The sequence below is a fragment of the Lepidochelys kempii genome, chromosome 1 (genome assembly GCF_965140265.1).
Source record: "Lepidochelys kempii isolate rLepKem1 chromosome 1, rLepKem1.hap2, whole genome shotgun sequence".
Classification (NCBI taxonomy): Eukaryota; Metazoa; Chordata; order Testudines; family Cheloniidae; genus Lepidochelys; species Lepidochelys kempii.
The window spans coordinates 326777843-326800249 of NC_133256.1; the positions used below are offsets into that span (position 1 = coordinate 326777843).

Genomic DNA, 22407 nt, shown 5'->3' on the forward strand with positions numbered 1-22407 from the left:
GGGACCCGGAAGTGGTTGCCGGGTATCTCTCCATGCGCCGGCTCCTGGCAACTACCGAGAGGGTGCGAGCGAGTTCGGAGCCTCCGGCCCGGGCGCAGCTGGGAGCAGCCCCCGCCCGCCCGCCCGCCACGATGCTGAGGGGGGCAGAGGACGGGCAGGTCACCGCAGTCACCAGAGCCCTGTCCGCGGGTAGGTGCCTTCCCTGCCCCGCTCCCCACGGGCACCGCCCCCGCCGCTGCCCCGGCCTCCCCCCGCCCCGGACCTGCCGGAAGGAGCGGGGGGCCCCCGCCTCGCGTCATCTTCCGCGTTCCCGGCCAGCGGCGCAGCGCCGGGTCCCGCCGCCGGGGGGCTCGGGCCGGGGAGTGACCGTGCGGCACCGCTCCGGCTTTCCCTGGCAGCTCCCTGCCCACGCCCGCCGGCTCCACGCCTGCGGCTCCGGGGGACCCTGTGTGTGACTGAGCCGCTGCTTGGGTTACGCCCCGCGCCCAGCAGCTGTACCCGGAGCGCCCACAGCTCCGCTTGTCCGAGCCACGGTATCCGTACCTCCGCGAAATGTAGAAATCCTTGGGACAGGACTGTGTCCGTGTACAGCGCCAAGCACAGTCCAGCACTCAGATGCCCCGGGTGCCAGCCAGACACATGCCCCGTCCTCCAACACACACAGACTCCTCCATCCTGAGATATGCTACCACCTGCGGCCACCATCCTGCAGACACTTAGGCATGCGCTTCACTTTATTGCCTTTGACTTCATGTAAACAATTGTAGGATCCTTAAGGGGCAAGGGTGATTTTTAGGGTTCTTACAACTGTAACAAACTTGCAGCAAGCATAGGGTTCTGTTTTTGGAAAAGTCCTATTAGACTGACTGTGCTAGATTTTAAGCAATGATTGTCCAAGCCACTCCTTTAACGGGAAGCAGGACACTGCTAAACTTAAATATGTGCTGTCAGTGCCAAACCATTGGTATTTTTAGGGAATTAATGAATAAGTAGTGAAATACTGTACATAGAACATCTAATACAGTATTTTAAGATAGTCAAAAGCGAGTATTTAAACTGGTAGTTTAATTTGGGCATGCTGCACAGTAAGCAGCCCTCCCATTTCTCATAGCTATTGCTTTTATGGGATGAGGAATGCTTTTGTTTGCTGGCTGACTTTAGGACATGATCCTGCAAACAGTTACACACATTTAACTTTACTTCTGCAAGTAATCCCACTGAAATCCAAAACTAAGCACATGTTTAAGTATTTTCTGGATCAGAGCCTTTATCTGTTTAATTCTGAGCAATTTAATGTCTAAAAGAAAGAAGAGGATTTAAAAGTCACTATTATATAGTTGAGGCTTAAAATGAAGATTTTGAAAAGCTATGTTATATACATAGAAAAGCATTTAGCTCATGAAGTGCCCTATTTTATTTGGTTTTGTTGTATTTGAACATTACCCTTTAGTGGTTTTAATGCAAATACTGCATTATTATGACAGTGAGGGCCAGAGTGTGAAGTTAACCAATCTGATTTCATTGTCACAAGGGAGTTATGTGTAAAGAGTTAACAACATAAATGATAAGAGTTAATCTAAACTTCAGTATTTTACTACTAGCAAACCCCCCCCCTTCATGAAAAAGGAAAGAATGTTGTTTAAAAATAGACATGTCCTTTTAATTTGATGACATTTCAACATTTGAAAACACAATAACGTACTTGGCATAAACAAAGTAGTGGACTATTTTGCAAGTTGATACAACCTTTGATACAAGTTTTATTAAATGTAAATTAAAATGTCTCCTGGCTGTGGTACCTGATTAGACATTTGGTGAAATAATTCTGGATTCAGGATGGAAAGAAAATTCTAAACCAGAATGAAGCTAAGTTTCTCTTACACTTTTGTTTACAGCTTCTGTGCTCTGTCAAGTTGAACCTGTGGGAAGATGGTTTGAAGCATTTATTAAGAGGCGAAACATAAATGTTTCTGCCTCTTTCCAGGAACTGGAGGATGAGAAAGAGCTCTCTGAAGAGTCAGGGGATGAAGAATTGCAGCTTGAGGAATTTCCTATGTTAAAAACACTTGATCCAAAGGACTGGAAGGTATACAACTAACGGGAACATTGAGTTAGTTCTTTTGCTAGAAGCATCACCACAAATTTATCTAAATACTTGTTCCTTTTCCTTTTCTCATCTGGATTTTCCAAGTTCTTTAGCCTTATAGCTTCCTTTTTGTATTCCACAGGTAGTCAGGTGACTCAGGCCTGGGAACTTACATCAGCATAGCTATGTCTCCCAGAGGCGTGAATAATCCAAACCACTAAGAGATGTAACTATGCTGACCTAACCACTAGTTTAGACAGTGCTGGGTTGACGGAAGAATTATTCCATTGACCTACTTGCCACCTCTCAGGGAGGTGGATTACCTGCACTGACAGGAGAACCCCTCCTGTCGGTGTAGGTAGTGACTACACTGACGTACTACAGCAATGCAAATGCAACAGTTTAAGTGTAAACATAACCTAAATGAGGACAGTTTTACAAAGTGTCAGTAACTTACCTATTAAATAGACTGAGGCCTGGTTCATACTACATTATTAGGTTGGCTTAACTAGATCGCTCACGGCTGTAAAAACTTTCAAGCCCTGCGCAATGTAAATATACTGACCTAAGCCCCAGTGTAGACACTCCTAAGTCAAATGAAGACTTCTTCCATCAACCTAGCAACCACTTCTCAGAAAGGTGGCTATACTTCAGTGACAGAAGAACCTCTTCTGTCGCTGTAGTCACTATACTACCATGACGCAACTGTGCTGCTGTAGCATTTCTAATGTAGACACACCCTAATAAATGCACATCAGAAGGAGCTCTTAGCCTTGACGCTCTATTTCCTGCTTAACTGGGTGTGCAATTAGTGAACTGATTGGCTTGAGATCCAGTCCTAAACCCACTAAAATCAAGTGGCACTCAGTAAGAAAATGTCGTTTTTCTTCTTCTGGGGAATCCAGGCACCTTTTCAACATAACATTTCTTGACAAATTGAGGTACGCACTCATCTGTGTTTTGTAAAATCCTATAGCTATATGAATTTGTGTTAAGCTGGATGCATTTTTATAACAATGGCTTATTTTGTAACTACTCAATTTGTAGTTAGAAATTGCTATAGTCTGTGGGAGAATTGTTCAAATTGCCTTTTTCTAATATTTACACACAGAGAGGAGATTGCTGCCTCTCTCTGCTCCTCACGAAAGAAGCTATGGAAAGAAACCTTTCAAATAATTATATTGGTCTGCATATGTGGTCTTGCTTTTAAAATCCATAAGAGAATTCTACTAGATTACAGGTAGCTATGGTTATTAATGTTTATATTTCTTTATCAGAATCAGGATCACTATGCAGTTCTTGGACTAGGACACACAAGATACAGGGCCGCTCAGAAACAAATCAAAGCAGCCCGTAAGTAATTGCATTTCTTATTAGTCATGTTAGAACAGAGTTTTTTATCTTGTGTATACAATTCCATATTGTAAATACAAATATGTACACTTTAAGGACCAAGAGTATATTCATTTCACTTCAGAGTGCTCACTGTAAAGCTGAATTTGTTTCACTTACCGACTTTTTCATTCATCTCAGACATCTAAAACCTGCAGGTCTGAAAGTTTAGTGAATTCCAAACACCTCAGACAGAAATCTTCAGACTCTCAGCTTTCTGATCTAGCCTTGCTTTTCAGAGACAACCTTGACAATATAATCCAACTCACTCTGCAGACTCAAAAAGACATAATCAGCCTAGCTGAGAGAATAGCACTTAGAGAAACAAGATCTGGTCCACTTCAGCTGAATGGGGGGGAGGATCTTACCTTTGAAGCCTATTTATGAGTACCTACATTGTAACACTGGTTAACTGTTTGTTTAATTACTGAATGTTATCAGAAAAATCTAGTTACTGCTCTTATTATTCCAGTCGTTTAAATTAATGTCACATAGGAATAAGGCTGTAACTACTGAAGTAGCATGTAATCAAAAGTTCTGTTACATATTATTTGATTTTGTGATAATTTAGATTATTGAGAAGTTTGCTTTTCCCTGATTTGAACATAAAAGGGGTGTTTACTGTGTTGTCAGCTCAAAAAGTGTTTGGTTCCTGAGGTCTGGGTCTCAGGGATAGAGCAATGTAGTTAACAACCTTTAAATTCTCATATGCTAAACTGATGTTACAGTCTTCTTAATATTACAGTTAATTAAGCAATAAGACAAGCAGTTACGCTGCTTAGTGACATGACACAAACATATCATAAGGCATGAAGTGTGATTAATCTGTACAAGTCCATGTTCTGGGATGTTTTATGGCATTTATACATTTAGCAATTTAAAAAGCAGTATCTGTCATACTCTAAAATTGTAATTAGTGCTTTAAAGTAATATAGTAAAGAGAGAACTTTGCAGGACAAATTGTAAAATATTTAGCTGAACAGTATTTAAAACTGTTATGATAACTAGTTAATGACCTTTGTGAAATAAATTGATGGATTTAGGGGTAGATCCTGCAAACACTTATGCATGTGAATAAACTCATTGTCTCATGTGGGTTAAGACAATTTACTCCTGAACAGGGCCAGCTCTAGGATTTTTGCTGCCCCAAGCAAAAAATTTTTTGGCCGCCCCCGGTTTTTTTTCGTGCCCCCCCTCCCCCCCATGCCCCCGGCTCCGCCCCTTCCCAACCCCTTCCCCAAATCCCCGCCTCCTCCCCCAGGCGTGCCGCATTTTCCCCCCCAATTGCTTCCTGCGGCTCTCCCCCACAACCTGCCGTCCTAGCTCACCTCCGCTCTGCCTGCTCCCCTGAACGCGCCACCACTCCACTTCTCCACCATCCCTCTCAGGCGAGGGAGAGGCGGCGCGTTCAGGGGAGCAGGCGGAGTGGAGGTGAGCGAGGGTGGGGGGAAGCGCAAGAAGTGACGGGGGCGGGTAGAGGAACCGCTCCCCGTCCCAGCTCACCACCACCGCCGCCTTCCCTGAGCGCGCCGCCACTCGGCTTCTCCTTCCTCCCTCCCTGCCAGGCTTGCTGCGCGAAAGAGCTGTTTCGCATGTGGCAAGCCTGGGAGGGAGGGAAGAGAAGCCAAGTGGCGGCGGTGCACTGAGGGGAGCAGGTGGAGCGGAGGCAAGCTGGGGCAGCGGGGGCACATTTCTAGCGGGGGCACATTTCTAGGGGGCTCCGGAATGCCGCCCCTAGAAATGTGCCGCCCCAAGCACCTGCTTGATTCGCTGGTGCCCTGAGCCAGCCCTACTCATGAGTGTAAATGTTAGTTATGTTCGCAGTGGTTATGTTCACATTACGTGAACCACCATCCCAATTAACGCTAATTACCATTAGCTGTTTTGACAGAAAGGCCAAGGACTAAATAGTCCAAGGAGCCTGCAATACCCTCTCCTCAGAGGTGGTCCTATCAAAACAGAGTTAGGGCATATTGGATTGAAAATGAGAGAGCTTTCACTCTTGAGTCATGCACTGTTCCTGTTCTGTGAATTAGAGGCTTTAATCTGGTTCCTTTCACAAGCCGTAGATTTATGTAATCACTCCAGTACTGCTTCATATATCTGATAAATGGGGTAAAATGCATTTCCTGGGCTGGTTCCAGTACAACTTTGAATGCTGCAGAGTTCTACCACTGAAGGGAGGCTGCAGCTAGAGCTTGTAGCAGAGCTGTTAAAGTAACTAAATACGGTTTCCTCCTGGAAGTCTCCACTACAGTCCTTTGGTCTTCAACTTCAGTAAATATTTCGTATGTGAAAGACACAACTTAGAATTTAGTGCTCTCTCAGTTTAGGCCTTGATCCTGAAAAGGCTGGCACACATGCTCAACTTCATGCACTGTGAATAAAATTAAGCATATACCTAAGTCTTTTCAGGATCGTGGCCTTAGTTATTTTCCTTAAAAACTGAATCTGTAAAGTTCTGCAATGAGACTCCTATTAAGGGGCACCGTTGGTTTAAAAGTCACATTCTGTCTAAATTATTTTTACCTACTCTAGTTACAAATAAAACCTAATATTGTAAATTAAAGAATTTTTGTATTTATTTTAGCAGTTTTTGATTTTTTTGCATTTGACAGCACTTTGTACAAAGTTTGTTTTATAGTTTTTCCTCTGTAGTCAGTAAGAGCCCAGTCCTGCAAGTTATTCCATGCAGACCCCTGTGCCCCTGCAGTACTCATTGCAGGTTTAGGGCTGCAATCATTTGGAAGATGCCAGGGGTTTGGAATGTTAGAAGTCCCAGAGAAAGTGGTGCTGGTTCCAATTGATTGGAAAGAGAGAGGTAAAGATAGTCTGTAGTTATTATTATTTTGTGTCCTGGCATAGGATGGATACTAAACATTTTTTAACTAACACTAAATTCTAATTTTCAGTGATATTATTATATTCAGGAGGGTCTATTTTCTCATTTTGGTTTCCTTTCTGATACTTAAAAAAAAAATCTGAATAAAGAAATGCAGATCGTGACTACGGTGCTGTTTTGTTTATTTTCCTAATTACAAAGTGAAACGTAGGTGGTGTAACGTGTCTGAACTCAACTTATTTGTTGCTAGATAAAGCCATGGTTTTGAAACATCATCCAGACAAGCGAAAAGCTGCAGGGGAGCAGATAGGTGAAGGTGACAATGACTATTTTACCTGTATAACTAAAGGTAAGAGAGTTGGAGGAAAATGTAACAGTGCTCGTTTAATCTGATGTGAAGTATTTTTACAGTGCTTTAACTGTAGTTCTTCCTCTTTGCACAGTTTGATCGTTAGCTGTAAAACCAGAAAAAATGTAGTTTACCATTTTATCAAGTTGTTTCAAGAAGTAGAATCAAATTAAAATAGCTTTCCTTCTGTTGGAAACAATTCTAGAATAGCTCCTCTTATTTCACAGCTGACCTACAGAGCATCAATTTCCCATTTCATGCGAAGTGATAGGAGAAGGCAGTTAAAGTAGATTCTTATAGCAGTATATACTAACATGAACCAATAAAAGTAGCCATGAATCTCCTAAAATAAACTGGCATACTACTATGCAAGGTAATAGACCAATTTAAAGGGGAGAAGTCACTAGCAGTACTAGGACCTGACTTCTCGTGCATCTGCTCTGCCAGCTGAGCTAAAGAAGCCAATACCCTAGCTCAAGTCAGCAGACACTGTTATCTATTACCCATAGTTGTCAAGCAAAGCAAGGTCTTGTACTCAGTTCAATAGTATTTCTGTGTCTATAACATGATAGATAACTTTGGAATACGGCATCTGATCAATTCAAAACTTCCAGGGAATAGTCTAGGCATTAATAGGCATAACCTTGTCAAGCTGGTCAGGAGTTTTTCAGCAAAATGTTTTTAGTCAAAAAATGCCAATTCACTAAATCTGAAACTCTTCACGGGAAAGAATCAGTCCTGACAAATTTCTGTACTTGAAAATTTTGAAAAAAGTTTTGAAATGTCATGAACATCCCATTTTGAAAACAAAAAATCTTGTTTTTCTGGTTCAAAATAACTTTCATTTTGAAATTTAAGTTAATTACAGTACAAACTTCTGTTAAATGTCAAAATTCAAATGAAACTTTAAGAATTACCTAACAAAATGTTTTGACCTCAAGTGATTTTTTTTTTTTTGATTGTGAAAACTTATTGAAGTTTTGATTTCTCATCCCAGTTTGAGATGGGGAAAAATTTCTGACATCTCAGAATTTTTTGTGGGATAGGAACATTGTTTCCCATGCAGCAATATGACTCTACTGATTTTGGTGCAAAATGGAATACTGGAAAAGCCTGATTCAGGGGGAAACTACAGTCCCAGACAGCGTGGTGCTGCTGTATGGGGAGATTGTCCATATCTTGCAGTCTAGTAGAAATAACAAAGCCTAAGAGGGAGGGTTTGTAGAGCAGAAGCAGGACCAAAGGGTGGGGCGGGGAGCAGAGGCCACAGGGATAGGGCAGTGTCTGTGGGAGAAGTGGGGACCTGTGGGGAAGGGGGAAATGAAGAAGGGACCTGGGGGTGAGTGGTGGTGGTGGTGGGGTGACAAAGCAGGGAGCCAAAGGGAATAGGAGTGGGGGTAGATGGTGATGAGGGAAGCAGGGACGTGGAGCAGGGGAGCTGGGCTGATGGGTGTGGAAGCTGGGAGAAGAGTGGACAGAGGAGGGGGGGCACACAGACTCTGACAGGAGGGAATACAATGTAGGCTGCAGGGATGAGGGAAATGGTTGGGGGGGAACAAGAGGGAGACACATGGCCCCAGGCATAAGGAAGTGGTGGGGCAGTTGCGGGTAGTCCCTAAAATGGAGGGGGATGAGAGGGTGGCATGTAGGAAGGCTGTGGGGTAGAATGGAGGGATGCTCCAAGCCCCTGTCTACATAAGCTGCAAAATGAATGACCCCCTAGATTTTAATGGCCATGTTAGAATGCTGCTTTATGCTCCATTTTGAAGTCTCAGTGACACACTTGCAGCAGAAGACATAAGTACTCCGGTCAATAGCTCTTGTTATTGCCTCTGATCCTGTAATCAGAATCACACAGGCAATTCCTAGGGAAGTCCATGGGGCACCACACAGGCACAAGGGCCTGTCTACATGGATGTGGTTGCAGAATTGAGGCCTAACGGAGATTCACCTGAACTCCCAGTGCACTGGACTGAGTTTATCATTACACAGTTCGTTTAACATATAATTAGTTTTGCCATTTATAGCTGTACTTTAAGGGTTCAATTTGTTGGCTATTTTTTATAAGCTTTTTCCTCCTTTTCAGTGTTTTGTTATTCACCATTTGCAGGAGCTGACAGCAAAGTTCTTGCAATCACAACAACAAAAATGTTAGAAGCACAGAGGTCTAAAGTATGGTGATTTTTTTGTTGTTAAATGTTCAGAATTTTATCTATAACATTTCCTCCAAGAAGCTCCTGTATGTACCTTCATCTCCAACCTGGTGTTTTATGGCCTTTAACCTTTTTTCTCCAGCTTATGAAATTTTGTCTGATCCTGTGAAGAGACGAGCATTTAACAGCATAGATCCTACTTTTGATAACTCTGTACCTTCTAAAAGTGAAGCAAAGGAAAATTTCTTTGAAGTGTTTTCACCAGTTTTTGAAAGGAATGCCAGGTGAGCTATGTCACAGTCATTCAGGCTCCCATCACCATTGCATGGGAATTGGCCATTTGCAGTTCCATATGGCATTATGTTTGTAACTAGTGGGTTCTTTCCCCAAGATTTTAAGTGTGGCTAGGAAGCATAACAATTTAGCAAGAGTTTATTATAATTATGTCTCAGGATAACGGCTCCTGTATTCCTCCTCCGTGGTTTCCTCAAGGGAACCAACTTAAGGTTTCCATCTCCCAGCCGTCACTTCTCGGGTGGAGACCCCCGTCTCTCTCCCTCTTGACCAGGGTTTTAAGGCTGAACAGTTCCCTGCCTTACACTGATATCCCCAGCAAACCAGTCTGCTTGAAAGCCAGCACCTGTGCTTTTCTTTTCTCTTCTTTCTGAGGGCTATGAACAGTGTATTATTGCCAGCAGTGACAAGATACCATAGAGCTCTTTCTAAGTAAGCACATTTATTGTTATGGTAAAAGCATTACAGAGAAAGTATATAAAAAATAATAAACAGATTTAAATACAGACTAAACAAAGCAAGAGTCACCCATCGGTCTTATGGGGCCCTCATAGGCCAAAGTCTTTCCAACACTTCCACAAAGGTTGGGGCCTCTTTTGGGTATAAGGTATTGTCTGTTTGGATCAGAAAGAAGGCCCTGAGTCAGTATAAACACAGCCTTTTTCTATCAAAAGTCCTTTCTTTGTTTGTTGGTCTCTGGAAAACTTAATTTGAACCAGTATATGCAATTCTACCAGGGGGTTGTATCTATCTTGAAGTGTTTACAACCTGAGTGATTTGCCTTAATCAGCCCCCACTGTTTTTGGTTCCTGGAGGAGTTGTGGTAAGCCTCCCTCCTGAAATTGTGTATAATCCCTGGCCCATAGTGATACATAAATTTAATACACTGTGGTCCCCAAATATATTGCATGAGATTGCAATTAGGGCTGTTGATCAATCGCAGTTAACTCCCACAATTAATTAAAAAAATTAATTTTGATTAATTGCATTGTTAAGCAATAGAATACCAAGTGAAATTTATTAAATATTTTTGGATGTTTTTCTACATTTTCAAATATATCGATTTCAGTTACAGCACAGAATACAAAGTATGCAGTGCTCACTTTATTTTTTATAACAAATATTTGCATTGTAAAATTGATAAATGAAATAGTATTTTTCAATTCACCTCATTCAAGTACTGTAGTGCAATCTCTTTATCATGAAAGTGCAACTTACAAATGTAGGGTTTTCTGTTACATAACTGCACTCAAAAACAAAACCATGTAAAACTTCAGAGCCTACAAGACCATTCAGTCCTCCTTCTTGTTCAGTCAATCGCTAAGAGAAACAACTTTGTTTACATTTACAGGAGATAATGCTGCTTGCTTCTTAATTACAGTGTCACCTAAAAGTGAGAAAAGGCGTTTGCATGGCACTGTTGTAGCTGGTGTCGCACCTCCTCATTCTCTCAGCAGAGTGACACGCTTCCCTTTCGCCCAGAATTTAAGCATAGCTGGTGATTTCCTTTGTTGGCTTATTAATCAGTTGCTTCTCTCTGCAAGGTTGCTGTTGCATTGTGACACTGTCTCTATGTGTATTCCAAAAAAACCCATGTAATAGTTAACTAGCAAATAGGAACCTAGACTCAGTTTAATTCACTTGTATTCTATATGACTCAGTTTTACGGCCTTTACAACTTTCATTTTAAACAAGGTTCAGTTCATTGTTACAGATGGTCAAATAAGAAAAATGTTCCTAAACTGGGGGACATGAACTCTTCATTTGAAGATGTGGATGCATTTTATTCATTCTGGTAAGTAAGTTAACGCTTCGGTTTATAGATAAGGTACTGTCACTTTAAAAATGTAGTATAGTGGATGTTCATCCTTGGTTGAAGTCTCCTCTGGGCTAGTAGTGGTCTAAAGTGACCCAGTGGCTCTTTGATGCCTTATATGAAATGAATTGGTTTCACTCTAGTTCATAGTTAATATGTCTTCCACATAAAACCACCACACATTTGGCACCCTTGTTGGCAATCTGACCAGAATGGCCAGGGTTTGAATGAATGTGGAGACGAGGCTACCTTCCCACCCCTAGAAAATCCAGTCTGTGAATTACTACAGGCAACTCCACCCTGTGCTCTTCGAGGGAGAGCCACCCCGCTTACACACACTGGCTCTGTAATAACAATTTCAAGAAGTAATGCTGAGTCAGATTTGTAGAAAGGATTAATTAACAGCAATTTGCAACATACACCCTGTAATCTAGTTTGAGCTAAAGTTGACTGGCACTTGAAAAAAAAGTAACAAATTGCAGTACCAGTCAGTTTATACACAGTCAACTCTGTGTCTTTCCCCTAACCTGTTCCCCTGATGTGAACATCCAATGATTTCTTCTTCTGTCCTCTGTTCTAGGTGAAATAAATCTAGTACTTCATTTCTAGGTTGCTTTCATCTTTACTCTTTGTCAGTTTGTGTATGACACTTCAGCAGGGGAAGGGATGTCTCGTTGCTAAAGCAAAGACCCCAGTGTAAGGAGACCTGGCTTCTATTTCTGGCTTTGCCAAGATTCCCTGTGTGGCCTTGAACTTCCTCTCTGTAAAACAGGGATAATGATAATTGTTTGCTTACCAATTGCTTTGAGATCTTTGATTGAAAGGCACAATAGAGAGATATTACTAAGAACAAATACTCTGCTACAACTAGTGTTTTCTTCATAAAACAAAGGCTAAAACATTGACATAAGACTGGGTGGATAGGCAGTTTCTATAAATGGAAGAAGACTTAAGAAAACCACAGACGCTAGTTAACTCAGAGGGTCTCTGGCATCTAAGTAAACAGCTACAATACATTTAAACAAATTTAAAAACAATGCTTCGCAACTGGACTGACAGCTTTTATTTCTATAATATTTACAAATAGCTTTTCTTGAATTTGGCAAGTTGACAGAAGGCAACAATGTTGGTCTAACTATACTAAAACCTAGCATTAAAAATGCAGACATTTTAAAAATGGCTTTATCTTTTTATTTTATCAGAAATTGTGTCTCTCACCTGCATTGTTTTAATTTTGCATTTACTATAGGTATAATTTTGATTCTTGGAGAGAGTTTTCTTATTTAGATGAAGAAGAAAAAGAAAAAGCAGAATGGTATGTAAGTAAAAAGTCTTTGATAAGGGACTAACTGATTATTACAGCAAGACTTTTCACCTTGTAGTTAGGCTGTAAATCAGGGGAAGGAAGGAAGGAGAGTCTAGTTATTAGAGTGTGGGACTGGAAGTGAGGAGTTCTGAGTTTTATTCCAGGCTCTGCCATAGGCTTGCTGTGTGATCTTGGACAAGTCACACTCTGTGTCTCTGTTTCCTCATTGGTAAAATGGGAATAATTCTTGCCTACGTCACAGGTGTGTTTATGAAGTGCTCTGAGATCTTCTGGTGTCAAGTGTTTATTTCTTGTACATTTGTGTAACTTCAAGCTCTGATCTCAACAGAGCTCAAAAGCAGAACTGGGCAAGGGTGGTAGTGATGATTCAGTAGGTATCACTCTCCTCTCTGAATCAGCACTGATTTAATACTCTGCTCTGAGGATGGAAGTAATACTGTTTGTATTTAGACAGCAAGCTGTTGGCATCTTGATGCCACTAAAGATCCCATGTTTCAGAGTAGCAGCCGTGTTAGTCTGTATTCGCAAAAAAGAAAAGGAGGACTTCTGGCATCTTAGAGACTAACCAATTTATTATAAAATTATAAAATTTATAAAATAAATTGGTTAGTCTCTAAGGTGCCACAAGTACTCCTTTTTTTTAAAGATCCCATGACATTCACAGGAGTAGTGATATTACTGAATTGTCCTGACCAAATGCCAATTGTTAATTACATTCTACCTTCTTTAACCTTCCTGTAGTTGTAATTCATAGATTCACAGAGTTTAAGGCTAGAAGGGACTCTTAGATCATATAGTCTGATCTCCTATATATCGCAGGCCATTAAATTTTACCGACTTACTCTTGTATTGAGCCCAGTAATTTGTGTTTGGCTAAAGCGTATCTTCCAGAAAGGCATCCAGTCTTGATGTGAAGGCATTCACATCATTCTGTATGACTGCCCTACCCTAATCCTTAATAACCATTCCACCAATCTTTGTGTCATTCATAAATTTTATCAGCACTGATTTTATATTTGCTTCCTGAGCATTGATGAAAATGTTTAATAGTGTCTGGCCTATGACCGATCCCTGCGAAACCCCACTAGAAGCACCCCCATTTGATGATGATTCTTCATTGATTACTAATTTTTGAGATCACTGAGTTATTTAGTTCTTAATCCATTTAAAGTGTGCTTTAATATTGTATAGTGCTATATTTTTAGTCAGAACATTGTACTGTACTAAGTCAATTGCCTTACAAAAGTCTAAGTATATTACCTTACCCACCTTGTCTCTATTATATTTACACAGTCACCTTTATCAACCAAACTTGTAAACTTGTCAAAAAATGAAATAGGTTTCAGAGGGGTAACTGTGTTAGTCTATATCAGCAAAAAAAACAACAAAAAGAAACGAGGAGTCTTTGTGGCACCTTAGTCACTAACAAATTTATTTGGGCATAAGCTTTCATGGGCTATAACCCACCTCATCAGATGCATGGAGTGGAAAATACAGTAGGCAGGTATAAATACACAGCACATGAAAAGATGGGAGTTGCTTTACCGAGTGGGGGGTCAGTGCTAACGAGGCCAATTCAGTTAGGGTAGATGTGGCCCATTTCCAACAATTGACAAGAAGGGGTGAATATCAACAGAGGGGAGATTACTTTTTGTAGTGCTAACAAGGCCAATTCAGTCATGGTGGATGTGGCCCATTCACAACAGTTGACAAGAAGGTGCGAGTATCAACAGAGGGTGAAGGCTCTAGGCGGCTCCCTGGAAGTGGCAACATGCTCAGGTGGTCCCCAGGGCCAGCCACACCAGCCATTGCTCAGGCAGTCCCCGGGCCAGCTACCTGGGGCCACCTGAGCAAAGGCTGGTGCAGCTAGCTGTGGGGCTGCCCGAGCGGCTGGATGCGGAGACAGTCTAGCAGCGGCCGGTGCGGCTGTTCCTGGGGCAGTCTGAGCAGCTGGCCCTGGGGTCGGCCACACCAGCCACTGCAGATGTCACAGAGGTTGCAGAAAGTCACGAAATCTGTTACTTCCACAACCTCTGTGACAGATACGGAGCCCTAACTATAATATAGGTGTATATCTGGTTGGGAAAACTGTTCCTATACAGTAGTTATCAGTGGTTCACAGTCAAGTTGAAAGAGGATATTGAGTGGGGTCCCACAGGGATCAGTCCTGGTCCTGGTTCTGTTCAATAGCTTCATAAAAAATTTAGATAATGGCATAGAGAGTACATGTATATAGTTTGTGGATGATACCAGGCTGGGAGGGGTTGCAAGTGCTCTGGAAGATAGGATTACAATTTAAAATCATCTGGACTGCAGAAATGGTCTGAAATAAATAGGGTGAAATTCAATAAAGGACAAATGCAAAGTTTAGGAAGGAACAAACAATTGCCCATATACAAAATGGTAAATGACTGCCTAGGAAGGAGTACTGTGGAAAGGATCTGGAGGTATAGTGGATTCACAAGTTAAATATGAGTCAGCAGTGTAACATTGTTTCAAAAAACCAAAACATCATTCTGGGACATATAAGCAGGAGTGTTGTAAGCAATACATGAGAAGTACTCCATCTGATAAGATGTATCCAGTTCTAGGTGCCACATTTCAGGAAAGATATGGACAAATTGGAGAAAGTCCAGAAGAGAGCCAAAATGATGATGATGATTAAAGGTCTAGAAAACATGGCCTGTGAGGAATGAGTGAAAAAACTGTTTTTGTTTAGTCTGGAGAACAGAAGACTGAGGGGGAACATAATAGTTTTCAAGTACATATAAGGCTGTTACAAGGAGGTGAAAAATGGTTCTCCTTAACCCCTGAGGATAGGACAAGAAGCAATGGGCATAAATTGCAGCAAGGGAGGTTTAGGTTGGACATTAGGAAAAACTTCCTAACTGTCAGGATGGTTAAGCACTAGAATAAATTGCCTAGGGAGACTGTAGAATCTCCATCGGTGGAGGTTTTTAAGAACAGGTTAGACAAACACCTGTCAGGAATGGTCTAGTTAGTCCTTCCTTGAATGCAGGGGCCTAGACTAGGTGACCTATTGAGGTCCTTTCCAGTCCTTCACTTCTATGAGCCTATGATTGCTGAACTGTCTTTTATGTTAGACTATGTAGTGTGGTTGAGCTGTTGTGCAAGGGTTTGGGGTTTGCACTTGAGCTTTGTGGGCCAACAGCTTACGCTTTTAAGTCTGCTTTTACTACAGTTGAAATGTGAAACGTCTGCAAATTGGTTCTTGTAATGGAATTCCTGACAGACCATTAACAATGCTGGTGATTGGCAGAGCTGAACTAACACCATGCCTTCCAATTTGTAGTCGAGATGAGAGGAGGTGGATAGAAAAACAGAACAGAGCAGCCAGAGCACTGAGGAAAAAAGAAGAGATGAACAGGATAAGGACATTAGTTGGTAAGTATAAATTCTGCCTTTTTAAGAAGAGGCGTTTGATAACTAGCAGTGAAAACGTTTAGTGTCCCCTTTCATGGACACAATGCTTTGTTTCCTCTGCTAGACACTGCATACAGCTGTGATCCTAGAATAAAGAAATTCAAGGAAGAAGAAAAGGCAAAGAAAGAAGCAGAAAAGAAAGCAAAGGTAGAAGCAAAACGAAAAGAACAGGAAGCCAAAGAAAGAGTAAGTTTGTAAATTATTTATATGGGTTGAGAAACTCCGAGACTTAAATGTATCTGATCGCCTGCTTCAGCTTCCAGATCTGATAGAGGCCACACACTGAAAATTACACCGAGGCCTGAGACTTGCTATTTTCCGTCTTGTTCTAGTGCCAAAAAGGCACTGCTATATTGAATGACCAGTGACCCTTTTAAGACTGAGAGTAAGATGTGGGCAGAACACAGCCCTGGCAGCCAGGAACTTCTAAAATCAAATCCCTGTTCAGTGCAGACTTTCTTTATTGCCTCAAGAAAGTCCCGTTAACATTTGTGGCTTAGTTGCCCCTCTGTAAATTGAAATAATTGCTTACTTTATGGGAGTGCTCTATGGACTGATTGGTCATTATGTGTAAATCCCTTTGAAGATGAGCAGCAGCATGCACTTGCTAATGCTAGCAATCTGTGAGATAGCTGCTGCTAAAATCTTAGTGTGATTGAAGAGGTTGGGAAGTAAAAGATGCTAATCCAAATGGTATGATATTAAAAATCCTATTTTGCAGTCCGCCAGCAATAGCACCTCAGAAGAGCAGTACAAATGCTTAAAGAACCATTAGATTTTTCTAAGGACTGGTCCTGGAACAGGAATAAGATTTCTTCTAAAACGTAAATCTGCAGTTGTTCGTGTTCACACTACCCTCCTTGGGTCAGTGGGGCAGATCCTCACCAGGAGCGCTTCCACCAACCTGAGAAGGGCAGTGTGGGGAGCTGAGAATCCAGTTTCTCAGCTCTGCTGACAGCTCCCTGCCGGGAGCCTGGTTGCCCCACAGGCTCCCAATGGGCTTCCCCCCCTTTACTCCCCATTCCCTGCCAGGAGTTGGGGAAGGCACCTGAGGCTTCTCACCCCCAGGGAGCGGGGTCCAGCTGCCTTGGCTCTCCCCCTCCTACTGCAGGAGCCAGGCAGCCTTGTTATTTTTACTGCTCATCCAGAAGCCCTGGCTCCGAGTGAGGGGAGGAGCTGCCAGGGCTTCTCAAGCTGTCCAGCTGTCCAGAGGAATGGGGGCCGCTGGGTTCTAGCTGCCCGGCTGTCTTGTGAATTTCATGACAGGAGATGTGAAATTGACAAGACAGCCAACAGTGGATGTGAGGGACACTGTTTCTACACAGATAATGGATCGCCCTAACTACACCAACCTAAGTCTTATGCCTCTCGTGGAGATGGAGTTGTTATGGCAGTGTAGTAGGGCACTTTCATCGGTGGGTGGAAGGCTATGGTGTAGATGCTGACATAATTAGGTCAACATAAGCTACCTTATTAAAGTTGACTTAACTGAGTAGTGTAGACCAGTCCTCAGAAACTGGGTATCTTCAGTGCTAGTGAGGTATTTGTTAATCAATGCCAGGCAGTGTGTGTGTTTGTGCTTGCACATTCTTTTGTTTATTTCTTCAATGGTCAATCTTCCAAGCATTTAAGTACTGATAGTTTTATTCACCTTGTTAAAGTAGCACATCTTGTGCATCTTACACCAGAAGACCTACTAATTTTTTCCCCTTTGATTGCAGCAAAGACAAGCAGAATTAGAAGCAGCACGGTTAGCTAAAGAGAAGGAAGAGGAAGAAGTTAGACAACAAGCATTGCTGGCAAAAAAAGAAAAAGATATACAGAAAAAAGCAATTAAGAAGGAAAGGCAAAAATTGAGAACAACATGCAAGGTATAGATGTCACTGTAGCTGAATATAGACTGTATTAAGGAAATTGTCACACCCGGTTAGACCAGAACTTTTCCTTTCATGCCAAATCACTCATGTATGTTTATCCTTATAAATCAAGGTGGAGGGTGGAAATAGTGTCCATTAAGTAAAAGTGTATTTTCTCCATGTATCAGAATAAATGTCATTATAGATTTTTTTATTTTATTTTTTTAATACAGATTCACAACATGAAGAGATGCTTTGGTCTGTAAAGGCAAACCAATGTAGCTTTATGAAGACTATCAACTAAAAAGCAAAATATAAAAGTACACACCCATACTCCAATTTCAGTTACATGAAAAACATCCAATTTATTTTAAGGCTATTCAGCTACAGTTATAGTAATAACAGAGGAATGTGTGTGTTTTGAGATGCTCTTTGAATTTCATTGTCCTATACCTTCAATGGAAAACCTGTATTTCTGCTTTCAGAACTGGAATTACTTTTCTGATAATGAGGCAGAGTGTGTTAAAATGATGGAAGAGGTGGAAAAGCTTTGTGATCGTCTTGAACTAGCAAGGTACATTTTCCTGACCCTCTTTGCTCTACATTTTGATATCCATCTCTCTACTAGATCTCCAATATAACTTAACAATTTATTTTTAGCCTGCAATGCTTGAATGAAGCACTTACATCCACGACAAGGGAAGGAGGAAAGGCTGCTGTAGAAAAACAGGTAATTCTACATGGTGTCAAATCAATGTAATGAAAATATTTAGATTAACTAAGCTTACCTGTCTGACAGCATCTAAACAAGTTGGATATTAACTTAAGATATGCATCTTTGATTGAGTTCTTTACATGGTAAGAATGGCCACCAAGACCTGTGTTTCATAACACAAAGAAAAGAGACTTTGCTGCTGCTTCCACAATAAATAGCATAGTTCTGGGTTAGTCTAATGAGCTGGTGCCAGCAGAGTAAAAGTTTATGCATTTTAGATTAGTACAGTACCTAATCATGACAGTCAGTAACTGGTGTAATATCCCATAAAATTTTAGATAAGGAAGTTCATATTCCTCAGCAATAGTGAATTACTCTGGGGAAAATGGCCTGGTCTTTGCTTATCTTCAGTATGCAAACAAAATCTAGGCTCTGTGCTAATGACCAAGAGTCAGCAATCAGTCTAGATTTCCCCTACAATATTGTTGCTCAAATATTGGAAAAGTGTCTAGTTTAATTTCATAATGAGTTTGCACTCGTTATGGATCAGTTTTTTGACGTGTCCATGAGTATGTCTGCATATAGCTATATCTCTGTCATCTGCTGGGGAAGTAATGGTAGAACAGGTAGACTCTCTTTCCCCAAGTGTGATGTACAGAATAAGAAAACCAGTGAAAGTTGAACCCCTGAAGCAATTCCAGTAGCTGAAAATGTAGAAGGGACTTCAGTTTTGGATTTGTGGAAGAAAATGTTAAAATTAATTGATGCACATTTTTATTCACCTAGATAGAAGAAATAAATGAACAGATCAAGCGAGAAAGAGAAGAAGCAGAGGCTCGTTTGCGCCAAGCGATGAAGAGTTCAGAGAGGTCAACAAGTGGTGGTGGAGGTGGAAGTAAAAACTGGTCAGAAGATGACTTACAGTTATTGATTAAAGCTGTGAACCTCTTCCCCGCTGGGACTAACTCAAGGTACTTTTTCATGTTTTAAATGTAAAAGACAATTAAAAAAAATAAAATAAAAAATTGCAACTTGTGGCATTCCTTGTGAGACTTCAGAGCACCTGAAACAAAATTTTGCTGTAGGGCCCCTACAATGTCCCTCCCTGTATGCTTTAGAGAATCCTTTCATTTTATCTCAGTGCAGGGCAGAGACCTTAGTCAGTAACAGGCCAACCCAAACTCAGTGCAATTTAATAGAAACATTCTGTACTCCACTTACTGTGGATGTAAAGTAGCATATTTGGTTTAAAGAAATGAGAGTGCTAAGGATTAGAGCCATGCTATTGCAAGCATAGACCTCACTATAATTTGGGTATAAAACAGCTAAGAAATTAAACATCTCTCACTGCTATTCTACCCTATGCTATTTTGCATTGTTTGTTTTCCATTCTTGGTGTAGGTGGGAAGTTATTGCCAATTATATGAACTTGCATTCTACTACTGGAATAAAACGAACAGCAAAAGATGTCATCAATAAAGCAAAGAGCCTCCAGAAACTTGGTATCTTTATTATCTTTGTAAGATGGTCTGCGTGCTTCTATATTATTTGTGTAATTTATTTTTCTTTAAATGCAAAACAAAACATTCATTGTCCATTCATGGAAACGGTTTCTATCTTCAGTGAGTGAAAGCAGATAGGGGAAGTAAAATGTCATTATTAGCACAACCACTGGTTTTTGCTCATTCTGAGTGGAAATCATTCTTGTCAAGATGAATTTTTAGATCAGTGCTGCTGTGGTGAAGAGATTTTACCACGAAATACAAACAGGCCTTGTGCAACGGCTAAACCACCATGCTGTGTTGAGATGCAGTTCAGTTTAAGACTGAACCATCACGATGCTATCTGTATTAATCATTACTGAAAATAAAATCTCTAAGAAGACCAAGACATTCCTTTCTTCCAGCTCAGTGTTCCACTAGAGAGAGAGTGCATTATTTAAAGGAGTTTCTCAGTCACTTTGTACCAAGCTACTTGCTGGAATAAGAAAAATACGTAAAACGAGGGACAATATCCTGATTACCTGCTGATAGAGCTAGGTATCCACACTAATGCTTAACTGATTTAGAGCCTCATCCTGCAGTCATCACTCCTGGGAATAATCCCACTTGGCTACAGTGGAACTAAGCATGTGATTAGGGCTGCAGGATCAGACCCCAGGGGACCTGGAAAACCGCTTTTATGGTACAGTGTAAACATTAGAATGGGATTGAAGCTTTTGGATCTGTCGCTTTTGGATCAATATAAATCTCACCTAGTTTTCATCTAACAACCTTTATTGCTAACCTTTGAAATGAAACATTACATTCATCTTCAAAATATCTGAATGCTAGCTTTAGGCTAACTTGCTATATGATGTGTTAGACATTATGTATGGCTTTTTAAACTTCCCATTGTGGTTTCTGGTCTTGTCAACTAAATGAATCTGTATTGTCCTCAGACCCTCATCAAAAGGATGACATAAACAAGAAAGCTTTTGATAAGTTTAAAAAAGAGCATGGAGTGGTACCTCAGACAGAGAGTGCTGCACCATCAGAGCGATTTGAAGGTAAGGCTGTAAGAGAACTATTTTCAGCCCTTCACAAACAATTCTATGCCTATAGTTGTGCTTGATAAAAGATAGTGGCCCGGATTCCTCTGCAGGAGCTGCCTGCAGGTGCAATAAGAACCATAGTTTAGTGAGTGCAGAATATGGCTGAAGAACATGTTGGCCCAGGACACTTATCCATTTGAGGCAGCTGTCCGATTTAATGCAATCTGGGGGGCTCCCTTGTCTCTCCTATAGATCCTTCTCATTTCCCCAGTAGCAACCCCAGCCACTAGAGCCACACTGTCAGGAACTGTGGGGTTCAGGAGATCCATTATAGGGGCAGAGAAGCTATGGGCCCTCTCCACAGATAAACTTGGCTTTGCACAGAACCCCAAGATCTGCACTGGACACTTCCCTCCCCAAGGCGCAGATGATCACTTCCTTACTGAAATGCGAAAGGAAGCAGTTATAGGCTTCTTAAGTGGTTTAAAAGGCACAAGTTTCCTAGGAGCATTCTCGCTAGCTCATCCCACTACAGGGGTAAAGTTTTATATAATTAGAGGACTTTTGGCTAAATATTTAATATTTCATCACTATTCTCATTTATCAATGGCTTTTTATAAAACAGGACTAGTCACAGATTCAGCCCCTTGGACTACAGAAGAGCAAAAACTTTTAGAACAGGCTTTGAAGACATATCCAGTAAATACTCCTGAAAGATGGGAAAAAATAGCAGCTGCTGTCCCAGGGCGGTCAAAAAAAGACTGCATGAAGCGCTACAAGGTAGGAAATGCTGTTGTGTCTTCATCCTATGATTATATGGTTAGCCTGCTGCAATACCTAGTCTCCACAACTGTCAGAGCTGCTGTTTCTTCAAGAAAAACAAGTGGTAAAAATTAGTTGGTCCCAGGATATGAGAGACACAAGGTAGGTGAGGTGGTAATCCTTCACTGGACCAACTTCTGTTGTGGGAGGGATAAGCTTTTGAGCTTCACCAAGCTTTCATTCAAGTCTGGGGAAAGTAACCAGTATGTCTATGCTAAATACTTGTTTCATAATCTATTCCAAATTGTATCAGGGGTAGCCATGGTAGTCTGTATCCACAAAAAACAATGAGTCCAGTGACACCATAAGGACTGACAGATTTATTTGGACATAAGCTTGCTTATGTCCAAATGTTAGTCTTTATGGTACCACCAGATTCCTCGTTGTTACTGTGAAACAAGGGGTTCATACATGCTGAAGGAGAGTGCTTAAAATTAAGTGGTCAGTTAAGGGTTAGCAGGCAATATGATGATACAAATTATGAGCCATTATGACACCATATTGTAACATACCTTTATTTCCCACTTAATTTTAAGCAGTCTCCTACAGCTTGTATTCAGCTTAAGCTATGTCTACACTTAACACTACAGCTGCAGTGCTTCAGTATAGACACTCACTACAGCAATAGGAGGGGTTCTCCTGTCACTGTCATTAATCTGCCTCTCCATGAGGCAGCAGTTAGAAGAACTCTCCCACGGACCTAGCACTGGATGCCAGGGAGGGGAAGGAGGGGTTTGACTTAAGGTTTGGCTACACTTACATTTTATAGTGCTCTAAC

At 41.3% G+C, this 22407-nt stretch overlaps 1 protein-coding gene across 2 annotated transcripts in view; it reads left to right on the forward strand.

Moving 5' to 3' along the window:
• The window catches only part of DNAJC2 (DnaJ heat shock protein family (Hsp40) member C2), a 23138-nt gene continuing 731 nt past the window's right edge, over positions 1–22407 (forward strand). The window contains exons 1-16 of one of the 2 annotated variants that reach the window (XM_073328532.1): positions 2–189; positions 1896–2086; positions 3364–3439; positions 6571–6669; positions 8965–9106; positions 10831–10911; positions 12182–12247; positions 15573–15664; positions 15768–15889; positions 17425–17574; positions 18045–18133; positions 18220–18289; positions 19061–19245; positions 19676–19776; positions 20715–20822; positions 21433–21587. In XM_073328532.1, the coding sequence (XP_073184633.1) occupies positions 33–189; positions 1896–2086; positions 3364–3439; positions 6571–6669; positions 8965–9106; positions 10831–10911; positions 12182–12247; positions 15573–15664; positions 15768–15889; positions 17425–17574; positions 18045–18133; positions 18220–18289; positions 19061–19245; positions 19676–19776; positions 20715–20822; positions 21433–21587 (1884 nt within the window). In that variant the 5' untranslated portion in view covers positions 2–32. Of the gene's footprint in view, positions 190–1895; positions 2087–3363; positions 3440–6570; positions 6670–8964; positions 9107–10830; positions 10912–12181; positions 12248–15572; positions 15665–15767; positions 15890–17424; positions 17575–18044; positions 18134–18219; positions 18290–19060; positions 19246–19675; positions 19794–20714; positions 20823–21432; positions 21588–22407 lie in introns of those variants that run through there. The other variant, XM_073328533.1, reaches the window with a different exon arrangement.